At 31.3% G+C, this 14,260-nt stretch overlaps 1 protein-coding gene across 1 annotated transcript in view; it reads right to left on the bottom strand.

The window, feature by feature from the left end:
* Positions 1-12,613: 12,613 nt before the first annotated feature.
* Positions 12,614-14,260, bottom strand: part of LOTGIDRAFT_174957 (hypothetical protein) — a gene marked incomplete at both ends in the record, with an annotated part of 14,480 nt that continues 12,833 nt past the window's right edge. Inside the window, 3 exons of the mRNA XM_009054846.1 lie at positions 12,614-12,817; positions 13,485-13,565; positions 13,890-13,982. Coding sequence (XP_009053094.1) covers positions 12,614-12,817; positions 13,485-13,565; positions 13,890-13,982 — 378 coding nt within the window. The remainder of the gene's footprint in view (positions 12,818-13,484; positions 13,566-13,889; positions 13,983-14,260) is intronic.

Genomic DNA, 14,260 nt, shown 5'->3' with positions numbered 1-14,260 from the left:
TAATTTTAATTAGACTGTAGGTTGTCATAGAGTATGCGTTAACTTGTACTTACAATTCGTGTGTCTGGAAAATTCTGAAGTTTTGTATCATTTTCGCTGAAATTATTTCCCTCCATGAAAACCTACAAAAATATTGAAAACATGAAATTAAAGGGATAGGTGCACCATTTTTGTAACCAATCGTACCTTAGTCTCAGAAACCGAAATTCTTTCAGCTAAGCCAATGAATAATAGTGTTCACAGCTCACTGTCGAAAAAGAAGCTTTAAAATTCATGTGTGTCCAGAATTATCCGCGTTTGAAAGTAAAATAGACCAGTCGTCTTTTCTAGATGACTTCAGTTAGGGTCTAACGACAGCCCAGGTGGTCAAAATAACCTTTTGACCTAACCTGATAAAGACTGCATCACAAAATGCCAGCGCTGGAGAGATAGAAATTTGATTGGTTAAAGCAGATGTCATTGAGTTAGGTCACAAGGTTAATTTGATGAACTTCATGAGGGCTGTCTTTAGACCCTAACTGAAGTGGCTATATCAAAAATACAAGCTAATAAAAAAAACGAAAAAAAGTTTGCTGTGATTTTAATTATTCTGTCTTTAGATCCTAACTGAAATGGCTATATTAAAAATTTAAAGTTTGGTCTAATTTTAATTAAACTACAAGAGGCCTGTCTTTAGACCCTAACTGAAGTGGCTAAAAATTTAAAAGCTAATAAAAAAAACCAACAACAGGCCACTAACCCACTTCACATTTTAAGGACAGTTAATTGTGCTAAATATTATAAATTGTAAATCATCATAATTATTTCCTGTCATTATCAGGAATTCTAATGTCTTAAAATTTGAAACCAAGAAATAAAAGAAAAGTTCCATGATTTGCCTGTCACAGAATCTTAAAACATAATTCCTCTTTTACTAAGCATAAAAATTCCTGTCATTATCAGGAATTCCAATGTCTTAAAATTTTAAACCATGAAATAAAAAAAAAGTTCCATGATTTTGCCTGTGACAGAATCTTAAAACATAATTCCTCTTTTAATGAGCATAAAAAATTCCAAAATTAAATTCCTGCCATTCTAAGAAATTCTCAAGTTTGATGAACAGAAGCTATGAGTGATTTTACCTGCAATAGTTCTTGAAAAAGTTATTCCTGTTTCACCAAACACAAATATTCCAGACTGCATAGATCAGAAAGATATGACAGAAAATCCTGATTTATGACGATATCAATGATTGAACACACACAAATAACCTGCGATTACTGAAGAACAAAGCACATCAAAGAAAGTATTTATATGAAAATCTGACCCAAAGCCTGAAGCAAAAATGACAGCTAATATGACGTTATAGGAAAGACAATGGCCTAATTACCGTAAAAATCTAGGACAAACATATGCCTGAAGCAAAAGATATTATGCCAAAGCCAGTCAATTGCATTATCTCGTTACCTGCAGGTTCCAACAACGTAAAAAAAAGACGTCATTTGACCCTAAGTTCTACACTTGCAGGAATTGTTTTCATCAAAGAAAAAAAGGTACCGGTAGGCCTATTCATCAAACATTTGTCACTAAAGACAGTGTTGTGACAGTATTGTTTTGGGTTTAAATAGTGTTGTACAACATACTTCATATATAGAGCTTACATATAGCTCTATTAGCTCCATCACAAACATTTGTTTCTAAAGATGTTTGATACAGGACTGTTCATTTGGTTTTATTTTATTAAAATGACCGACCATTACACGATTGGGTGACAACACAGTGTTGTTTTGGTTTTATGTGCTAGTTGTATCTAAATAGTGTTGTACAACATACTTATAGCTCTATCAGCTCCATAACAGACATAAACATTTGTTTCTTAAGGTGTTTGACACAGGGCTTTTGATTTGGCTCTCTTTGCCAGACATGACCGACAGGGCAGCTCAAATGACCAACCATTGGCACAATTGTTGTTTTGGTTTTATGTGCCAGTTGTGTTGAAACACATGCTACATGTATATGGAATATGTATATAGGACCTACATATATTGTAAAATATATCTTGATTCTACATGTTAAGCTTTTCCTTCAAATGACGTCACCATCTTATCAATGGATGACATAAATTTGTGTTATGAACCTCGCTTTCAGTGTCTCAAAAATAAGGTGTAAATAAGGTCTCTTGTAGTTTATGTGATGATTCATTTTTTAGCTCCAAGCCAACAAGCAAGACAAGAAATACTCACCAGTCATCAGGGACACCCAAAGCCACTCTGTGGTTGGGTTCGTCAACCTACAGATGGACCACAAAGTCCATGATCATAATATCAACGTTATTTTGTTAAATCTTATTTATTTTCAAATAAACTAAATCGAAATACTTACTTCATCCAGGGTTTCTTGTGAATCATAGCACTGCAAATCATCTGTTTCCACGACAACAGATTGGGTCTGTTCACTTTTGGTTCTGTTTTGAAGAGATCTAGCACTGGCTACTGAACAAGCGAGAGTTTTGATGTGATCACAAGTTGATAAATTTGGCACTTCACTAATACTACGTGTGGTTTTAGACTGTTTGACATGTTCGTCTTCCTTTATAGTATCTAGTGAATGGAAGCAGAAGTTATCTTTTAAAGAATCAAATCTATCACATGATACGGACACAGTTTGTCGAGTTCGTTTGAATTCCGAGAATGACGGAATGTACAGACGACGTTTAGTGGAGAGTGAGTGAGTAGAGGTAGAATTGGTGGTGTGGGAGAATAAATCAGAAGGTTTTTGATCACACGCGAAAGATTGGCGTCTTTCACATACAGACGAAGTCAATTTTATTTTGGTGTCATCATTTAACAAACTTTTCTTTTCCAGGCTGTTATCGCTTGTACTATCAATGCTGCCCTCTAGATAATCTCTCGCAGTGTTTTCAAAGTCGTTGCTTTTTGAAAGATCTATACTCGACATAGCCTTTCGCAATCCAAATTTTGGTGAAGACAACGTATGACGTTTTAACAAATCTGCATGTTTGCTTAAATGTTTTTTAAACAGTTCATTGTTCATCAACATATCCACCCTTGATAAGGCTTTTCCACTTTTGGACACATTCTCCAAACTTCCTTCAGAATGTTCCTCAGTAAAGGCAACATTCTGGGCTGTATACCATGGCACTAGACTAGGGTTTGTCTGTTCACAGATCACTGGTTGTTTCCAAACAGGAATTGGTATTTTTGACAATTTCTTATCTCCAGTTGATTTTTTCATTTTTACTTTGGAAGTCATCCTCAACAATAAATTCCTTCAATCCTTTCAGGACCTGTTCATTTCAACTTTAAAATTCCATCCATCCTGAAATATTCAGATGATATTAAAGGTATAATACCTCTTAGAATGGACATAAAATTTAAAGTCTCAGACTTGGTCAACAAGTGAATATATTTATCAGTTAGACTTACCAGGTGCTACGACTAAAGAATAGAATCTCTATATAACATGATACATCTATTAAACTAAATAATTATTGAAACACTGTTCTAAGCATGTTTCAAAATTACTTAGTTTAATGAATTATTACTTAGTTTTATAGATTTATTAGATTATAGAGAGATTCTGTTGTATAGTTATGACACCAGGTAAGTCCACTGATGAACAAAGACTCATTTTAACCAAATTGATCATAAGAGGTAGTATACCTTTAAAAACTATAGACACTACAAATTTCATATTCAAATCATTTGTGGTATTCCATATATATATACATATTACATGTATTGATAACTTATAATTAAAAGAAACTGAATTTCACAAAAGTTGATTATCATAATGAATATACTTATACAATTATAGCAAGGTGAATGACATTAGCCTATATACCTTTCATGTCAGCCATATTGGATCCAGAGCCAAGCTTATAGTGCAATCAGGCAATTAACCTGATAAACATTGCATTACAAAATGCCAGTGTAGAAATTTGATTGGATAAAGTAGACATCATCCACTTAGATCAAATGGTTAACTGACGAACTTTCAAGAGACCCTAACTGAAGTGGCTATATTAAATCATCTGAAACACACTGCTATTTGATTTGTATCATCAAAACATATCCAAATCAGTTATCACTATTAAAGGGATTGAGAAGAAGTTTTGTAAATTTGTTATATTATGTAACAGGGACACTGACAGCATCAATTTGCACCATTCCAATTTTCAATCAGATGTCTGTGGTTCCTGCAATTCCACTAAAACTAAGTGTTTGATGACTTCACTAATCCAGAAATTTGCTTTATCCCATAATGCCCTTCGCGATTAGTGACACGATCAAACACATCATTTTTATGGAATTGCAGAAACCACAGATGTCTGATTGAAAATTGGAATGGTGTAAATTGATGCTATCAGTGTCCCAGATACACATAAAAAATTAGAAAACCTCTTTACAATCCCTTTAATTCTTCTACTTCCACACAATAACCCTTTTTTAAAGTAGGGTATAAAACTCCCATTCATGTCTCCCTTCTATCCAATACTATCATCACAGGGAAAAAGCTTCTAGTCGTTCGGGTAGGACAAAAACTGAGGCCCAGTGTGATACAGGCTGTGCACGTTTTATATCTTTCATCAGTTGGAAATCGAAAAAGAACAGACTAATGTGGCTGTCCTGGAAAAATTTCCCTCATTGCACCCTGCATGGAGTTGCCTGTCTTCATTACCCAACATGGTACAGAAAAGAAGGATCTAAAACTCCATTCATTTCATTTCATTTCCAATATGATCATCAACAAAACTAAATTCTCTACAGAATTGAATGAATACCTTATTAAATCCACAACACAGCTAGCTTTAGAGTATCCATAAGGTTAAATTAAAATCCGAAGAATGCACAAGTTTGTCGACAAATCTCTAAATTCCTCTTCACAAGCTGACAGACTAACTTGAAATAACTCAGATTTTTTGTGTCACTAAAAGGGTACAATGTCAACGTTGTTAAACGGAAATCAAATGTTTGACTGGCACAATTAACAAATTGGGCTAATAGCAAGCTAGATTAGAGATAATCTCTAGATAATCCATTTAACAATAATGAAACAAAACTGAGAAAACATTCCTTATATTACCTCCCCCTAACTAATCTCATAATCCCCTCATATAATCCCTATACTTGGGACCAGCCCAAATCCAGTTATGAGATAAGACTCTGATAGAAATCAAGACTTATTGATATAAATGATCAATTTGTTTATGGTTCACTTGTATTTTACCTCAAATACCAATTATATCTGACTTTATTTATAGATGACATACACTTAAAGATACATTTACCTCATAAAATGGACATAAAATTTAAACTTGGTCAATAAGAGTATATATTCATCAGTTAGACTTACCAGGTACCATGACTAAAGAATAGAATCTCTATATAAGACGATATATTCATTAAACTAAATAATTATTGAAACATGCTTTGAATAATTTCTGGGACACCAGGCAAGTCCACTGATGAACAAAGACTTAATTTGGTCAAAATTTAAATTTTTGGGTCATTCTAAGAGGTAGTATACCTTTAAAAACTCAAAAAAACAGATGACTGTCAATGACATTGACATATGGTCAAAGTATACAATGAAAATGACATTATAGTCAAAGTATACAATGACATTAACATCATGGTAAAAGCATACAATGACTTTGACATTATGGTCATAGCATACAATGGCATGGGCATATGGTCAAAGCATACAATGACTTTGACATTATGGTCATGGTATACAATGGCATAGGCATATGGTCAAAGCATATAATGACTTTGACATATGGTTAAAGTATTCAATGGCATTCACATATGGTCAAGTGTTTGAAGTGATTAGAATTGGTAAAAGTAAGAGAACTCATTGAACAGGAGTAAGAGAGAGAAAATATGAAAATCTTATTACCGTTAATAGTTAACTAGACTATGATGATACAGATACAGGTTTGAAGCGATTTGAATTGACTATTATTATGATGAAATTTGATCCTAACTACATAACTATGTTATTATTCTCTACAATCGGCTATCAAACACTCAATAATACCTTTTTACAATAACTGATCAAATTTCAAATTGATTGAATTAAAATAGATTTCAAATAGGATCACTTAATATAAACTATCATACTATAAAAACTATGAAATTAAAGAGATTGTAAAGAGATTTTCTATTTTTTTTTATGCGTATCAGGGACACTGATAGCATCATTTTAGACCATTCCAATTTCCAGTCAGACGTCTGTGGTTCCTGCAATACCACAAAAACTGAGTGTTTGATAACGTCACTATGAAATTAACATTATCAGTTTAACAAAATAAAAATAAATATGTCTTTACTAGAAAATATTAATTTGTCTCCTTCCAAGAATAACAATGATAACAATTTTAATTCCAAAGATGGTAGATTTATATTATTGTTTATAAAAATAACAAGGATAACAATTTTTTATTCCAAAGAGGGTATATTTTTATTATTGTTTATAAGAATAACAAGGATAACTAAACCAAATAGAAATATTTGTACTATTCAAGAATAACAATGATAACAATTTTCAAGAAATGTTATTTTTTAAATTATTGTATTCATTTTAATAAAAATAACAAGGATAACTTAATTAAGAGAAATATTTGTACTTTTCAAGAATAAAAATAACCATTTCAAATTCAAAGAAATTTTATATTTATATTACAATAACAATAATATTATTGTTCATAAGAATAACAAGGATAACTAAATTAAATAGAAATATTTGTTCTTTACAAGAGTAACAATTTCAAATCCCCAAAAATGTTATTTTTATATTATAATAACAATAATATTCTTGTTCATAAGAATAACAGGGATAACTAAATTAAATAGAAATTTATTACTTTTAAAAAATAACATCATTTTTAACTTAAATGTGTTCAGGTTTTCCTACCTTTGCTGGATTTTTTTAACTGTCAAATAATCCAAGATAGAGTTAAGTCATGGCACATTTAAACGCTAAATCTCTGCCATGTTGTTTGTTGTGTATTAAAAAAGTATCTCCTATATTGGAGAGCGAGAGTGAGTTATTGTTCACCTGGTAGTATATTGATGTTATTATTATTATTATAATGGAGATAAATAGAAGATAATTGTCATCAATATTTCTCATAGTCTATAATTAATCTACTGATTTTATAGTCAGATAACAAGCCCAATCTATTCTTTTAGTATTGATTTCCTCAAACATCAATATAAAAATAGCAAACCATCATGTAATATTATAAGTTTCTTTTTTCATAACAACCAGTAATTACACATATATAGCACCATTAGATCAAGGCACCAAAATATTGTTTTTTTTTTTTTTTAGCTTTTATTTTTAAAAGTAATACTACCTCTTAGAATGAACATAAATTTTAAAGTCTCAAACTTGGTCAATAAAAGTATATATTCATCAGTTTGACAATTTTCAATCAGACATCCTGTGGTTCCCGCAATTCCACTAAAACTAAGTGTTTGATGACTTCATTAATCGCAAAGGGCCTTTTGTGATAATGCATATTATGCAATTAGTGACAACATCAAACACTCAGTTTTAGTGAAATTGGAATGATGCAAATTGATGCTATCAGTGTCCCTGATACACATAAAAAAAGTCCCCCAATGCACATACAAGTGGATTCTGAGGACTTTTTTTCCTGTGAAAAAGTGCCAAAAATCCTGATTTTCACTAAGACTTTTAGAAACACTCAGTACTTCCAAAAGTAGCAGAGCTATGAACTCGCGGTTTGTGGCATTGTTCTCTTATATTTTTTCTGAAATAGAAAAGAAAATTCTGATCGTCTCGATATTTATGCCATAAAATTAGAACATAATTGTCCTTGACTGAAATAACCATCACTCTTGATTGGACTGTCAGTCTTCATTATTGATTCTAATTAATTAGTAGAAAATAAGGCTGATTTTTTAGTTCCTTCCTCTGCCTTTAGGTATTTTGTCTACTTTACCAACGTCATACATTAATTTAAGATTTCATTGTGAGCTCATGTATGAGTATAGTAGTCTTAACTAGCTTTCAATTTCAAAGTAATCAGACCTCATGGATGGATTTGTTTATTATTTGATACTTTTATTTAAGTTAAGGGGACAGTGGCGGGGTTGATTTGTGTCTTGAATTTATGTAAATAGTCTTCAGAAGTACTAGAAATCTACGAAAATCAGATAATTCATTCAAAAATACTTCAAACTCAATAAAAAACAAGTTATCTTTTTAACTTTCCAACACAGATAATTCTGAACACATATGGATTTAAAGGCTCAAATTTCAACGGTGACCTGTGAACACTATTACTGATTAGCTTAACTCAAAAATTTACAAGAATGGTTAATATGAGTATATATTCATCTGTGAACTTACCTGGTGTCATAAAGTTCAAACAGAATCCCTGTAAAATCTGGAAAATTGGAAAATTCGTAAAAATAAGTAATTATTGAAAATGCTTAATCTTGATATTTCAATAGTTAATTGTATATTTGTGGATAATTACCAAGTTTTTTGGATTTATCGTATCATATAATGATCCTGTTATGTTATTTATGACACCAGGTATATCTACTGAATATAATGCTCTTATTGTCAAAGTTTAAAATTCTAAAATTTTATGTTCATTCTAAGACATAGTATTTCGCAAGCCGATCAAACGCTGAGATTTTTTGGCATGGTCAAAAGGTCCATTCAGTGCCTAAATCTTCTCTGAATACCTCTTTTAAATGCATTGCAAAATCTTAGGGCTGGAGAGTAAAAAAAAAATGTTTCAGTCAACATCCAAATTTTGACAGAGGATTGATTTCAACGGCCCATGGCGTAAGTAAGATGTGAGGCAATGAGAAATTGTATTTTATAAACATAAATGAAAAACCAACACATATTTTTCAATTTTTATTATGTTATGCAAGTTCAAAATTATCAAATATAATTTATTTTTGGTAAAAAATGTTCCAAGGCTATTTACAAATCATACTCCCATGTACAATTTCCTACATGATGTACATCCACATATCCCTACCTATTTACAAAAAATATACATTGCCCACATATTTAAAAGGATAGATATTTGTCACATATTTTCAAGCATAGATATTTCCCACATATTTACAAGTATAGATATTTCCCACATATTTACAAGGATAGGCATTTTCCACACATATACAGGGACAGATATTTCCCACATATTTACAAGGATAAATATTTTCCACATATTTACAAAGATAGATATTTTCCACATATTTACAAGGATAGATATTTCCCACATATTTACAAGGATTGATATTTCCAAAATATTTACCAGACTAGGCATTTCCCACATATTTACAGGGACAGGTATTTCCCACATATTTACAGGGACAGATATTTTCCACATATATACAGGGACAGACATTTCCCACATATTTACCAGACTAGATTTTTCCCACATATTTACAAAGATAGATATTAACCACACATTTACAAGGATAGATATTTCCAAAATTTTTACAATGACAGATATTTCCCACATATTTAAATATCTATATAAATGCACATATTTAGAAAGATAATATATATTCATAACAAAGTTAAAATAAAATTTGTTTTATAAAAACAATTGAAGCCATGCATAATTGTTTTGTATTCTTACAATGAATGTAGTACACAGTTAATGCACTTAAAGGAATAGATTCACCATTTTCGGGATTGATTTGAGTCTAGAATATATGTAAATAGTCTTCAGAAGTACTAGAAATGTATGAAAATAGCATTTCATTCAAAAATACCACAAACTAGGAGTTCATTTTCTATTTCTTTTCTATATATGGCAGTGTCTCAAAAAAGAAGAGTTCAAACACAGATAATTCTGGACACACTTGGATTTGAAGGCTCAAATTTCAACGGTGAGCTGTGAATACTATTACTGATTGGCTTGGTTAAAAAATTGAAGGTACGATTGGTCAAACAGATGGCGAACCTGTCACTTGAAGGCATCTATTCCTCAAAATATTTGAATAGCCAAAACAAGGGCCCACACTAGTCTCAAATCTTTAGTACTCATTTAGATCATGATCTGTTAATAATGTGCATATATATATAAGGAGATTGTATTTTTGTAAAATGAAGACCTACAACACTCTGGACCTACAGAAACATTTGACTCTATTCCAGCTTCAAATAAATAGATACTTTGAAAGTTGTCTGCTGGTGTAGAGACAAAAAATCTAGGCCCTGTTTTATAGGTATTCACAAAACCCAAACACATTTGGGAAGATGGATATTTGAGTGGTTTGGTCATAACATTATAATCCCCCTACACCATTTATGTCATGTCGGTGGTTCCGTTAAAGTTTTTTTCCAACAAAACTGATGTGTATAGGGGGACACTGATGGCATCAATTTGCACCGTTCTAATTTTGAATCAGATGTCTGTGTTTCCTGCAATTCCACTAAAACTAACTGTTTGATGATATCACTAATCGCGATGGGCCTTATGTGATAAAGCAAATTTCTTGATAGTGACTTCATCAAACAGTTGGTTTTAGTGGAATTGCAGAAACCACAGGTGTCTGATTGAAAATTGGAATCAGTGTCCCCGATACACATGAACAATTTAGAAAACCTTTTTACAATCCCTTTAAAGACCAATTTCATAATTAAATTAATGGCAGAAATACATTAACAAAAAATGTAATGTCTTCAATTTGTTTGATCAATTCTTAATACATGATTTTTCTAGCAGAAATAACGTCAAGAGACAACATCACAACATTACCACAAACTCATCCACCAATTTATATTAGTTATCACAAACTAATTCATCAAGTCATATTAGTTATCACAAACTAATTCATCAAGTTATATTAATTATCACAAACTAATCCATCAACTAATTTACCGGTATCACAAACTAATCCATCAAGTTATATTAGTTACCACAAACTCATCCACCAAGTTATATTAGTTATCACAAACTATTTCACAAACTAATTCATCAAGTTATATTAGTTATCACAAACTAATCCATCAAGTTATATTAGTTATCACAAACTAATTCATCAAGTTATATTAGTTATCACAAACTAATTCATCAAGTTATATCAGTAACCACAAACTCATCCATCAAGTTATATTAGCTTTCTCAAACTAATCCATTAAGTTATATAACTTATAACAAAATCTAACAAATAAATTCTCTTAAGTTTTCGAGATCCTTCAAGTTATATTAGTTCTCAATTGATATAAACTAGCTAAAACTAATTAACATATTACCATATTTAAGAAACTGTATTTGAAGGCATATCCCAGTTCACAAAGGTGGGGTCCGATTTAAGAGTCCTGGACAGGTTCTGTTGGGTCCAATTCTGCCCTCTTTCGAATGGCACAAAAGCGCAAAATGTCACAATCAAAATGTTTTCATCTATTTCCTTCTCTGCCATTTTGAATTCTGTCTGCATCTACTTTTTTTTCGGCACAAGTGGAGCACATTCTTAACTCTGTTCCAACCTGTTTTATTGAACGTTCTGTTGATTCCATGAATCCTGAACGTACATAACCCACCAATCGAGTGCCCCCCTTTTAGAATCAATAAAACTTATCATCTTAGAATCACCTAATTTCTGTTTCTGGAACTAACACATAACTAAATTTCTTGAAACTTTTTCCTCACATAATTCAAACTATTAAACAAGTTCTAGCACTATATAATTTAGAAAGCACTACAACGCAATCATAAATTTTAGAAGCACTGAATCTAATCATTACAGAATTGCAGGATTTTACAGTCAGGTGTCATTCCTCACTTTCCAGAAACTAGTGGTCTATTTCTGGATCTATGGTTTATAAGCACTTGCAGGATTCCACTTCTATTATATGGAAGTTATTTTTCTTACTACATTGAAAGTAAATTCCTCACAATCTTTACATTCCTGTCTTAGCTGGAATTAAACACAGCACAAAAAAACAGCGGTAATTTTCTCTTCTATGCCTAATGGATTCCCCAATTCACTCAACATTAATTTGGATGTATTCTAAATTCATAATAAACATCGTTCCTGAATACCGGTTCTTATTAACTCGTATTAAACTAAGCCAGCTACACTTCGTTTTGTGGGCGTGGAAATGAGATTGGTGCTATTTATATCTGACCAATCAGATCAGGATTTAGGGAAAACAGAAATGAAAAGAACACATTCTTTCCAAGTAAATATTCCAATTCAATTCTTTTCCTAAATTCTTACTCAATTCTGTACCATACATAATAATCAAAACATTCCTTTATATTTGTGAACAAAGCATCTATAACGTGTAATTTGATTGGCTGACATTTCACTAGAAAGATTTCAGGGCAAATTTTGATAGGACAATACTGAGTTATGAATACGTAATTTCTCTCCCTTTTATTACCACGGCCACGCAAAAGTATGACGAATGGGCACGTCGTTTGGACACAATGACATAATGCTATATGGCACATTTAGAATTTTCATTTTTCAACTGGCAGTAGTCTCAGCAATTGTTTAACAGCCACCAGAGTCACAATTGTCATATCATGTTGCTGACATGTTTCTGACATTCAAACTCATCATCAGGACACAAGGTCACCACAATCAGGCTTCCATCATCTATTTCGGGACTGGTAATGCATTTGCACCATTTTGTCCATTAGGTTCACTATCAGTCCAGCCTGTTTCGTTCTTATTTTCATTATGTTGGTTTGTTGTCTACGCGAGCGGGATTCTGGTTTTAGTATGTGGATTTCTAAGACAAATTCTTCTTCATGCCACCCCTTCATCTCAGGATAAGTATATGAATGTATCATAACCTACAAAATATAACATATAAATATAATGTAAATAACCTAAATTATTAAAATACAACTATATATATAACTTAATATATAACTTAATATATAAATAAAAGATATCATTTAACAAATAACCTAAATACATAGCACATAAAAGCATCCAAAATACAACATATACAGTTCACAAAATACAACTTATAAAAGCATAAAAAATACAAAATATACAGTTTACAAAATACAACTTATAAAAGCATACAAAATACAACAACATAAACAGCATACAAAATACAACAATACAATATATAACATATAAAAGCATACAAAATACAATATATAAAGCATACAAAATACAATATATAAAGCATACAAAATACAACATATAAAGTATACAAACATATAGAACATACAAAATACAACATATAAAGCATACAAAATACAAATTATAAAGCATACAAAATACATTACAAATAATCCACAAAATACAACATTTAAAGCATACAAAATACAACTTATAAAGCATACAAAAATAACTTATAAAGCATACATCAAAATACAACATATAAAGCATACAAGCGTATAAAGCATACAAAATACAATGAACAGAGGGACTGACATACATTGTGTTCCAATAAATTAGCCATAAAACTCTATATCAAGGGTGGAATTAAAGAAAGGACACACCTACCTTTGTTTGAGCATTGATGATATGTAAACCAACATCATTCACTCCAATATGGCAGGCTACATTAGTCTCGGATCTTGGTGTCTGGAAAAATATTTCAGTATGTAAATTAGTCCATTATTTGTTGTATAGTAAGATATTATCACACAACAGTACTGTTCTCGGGTTCATACCACAGGTTCCTAAAAACACTATGAACTCGTAGCACAGGTTAATAACTATGTATCTGTGCACCATGTAAACAAATAACATGGCTTTCATTGAAGTTGACAACTCAGTTAAAATTGAAGGTAAAGGGCATGAAATTGCTCAAAATAACATAACTTATTGCTTATGGAAGCAGTTTAAATCTCAGGAATAGATCAAAATTTTTATGCGCATGAAAGCTGGAAAAAAAAACATACTTACTCTTTGTGTTTGATGAATAAATTTACCATCAAAAAATGCTGAACCATAAACTGTTAACTGATGACAATGGCTGATAAATTTCTTCTGTAAAGCCTTTATCAAAAATACAAATTTATCAGTTTTTGTAATAAGTTTTTATTTTTTTAGTCAACCTAGCTGTTTAAGGGATTGATTTGCCATTCTTAAAGGTTTTAATCTCGGTCTTGAATATAATGTAAATAGTCTTCAGAAGTACTAAAAATGTACAAAGTTCCCATAATTCCTTCAAAAATATCTCAAACTAGGAATTTCACTTTCTATTTCAATAGATGTCTTTTCTATGCCAAGAGTTCAAATGCAGATAATTCTGGACACACATGGATTTGAAGGCT

This window comes from Lottia gigantea, assembly GCF_000327385.1.
Source record: "Lottia gigantea unplaced genomic scaffold LOTGIsca_228, whole genome shotgun sequence".
NCBI classification, from domain to species: Eukaryota; Metazoa; Mollusca; class Gastropoda; family Lottiidae; genus Lottia; species Lottia gigantea.
This window is presented reverse-complemented; position numbering and strand designations above follow the sequence as displayed.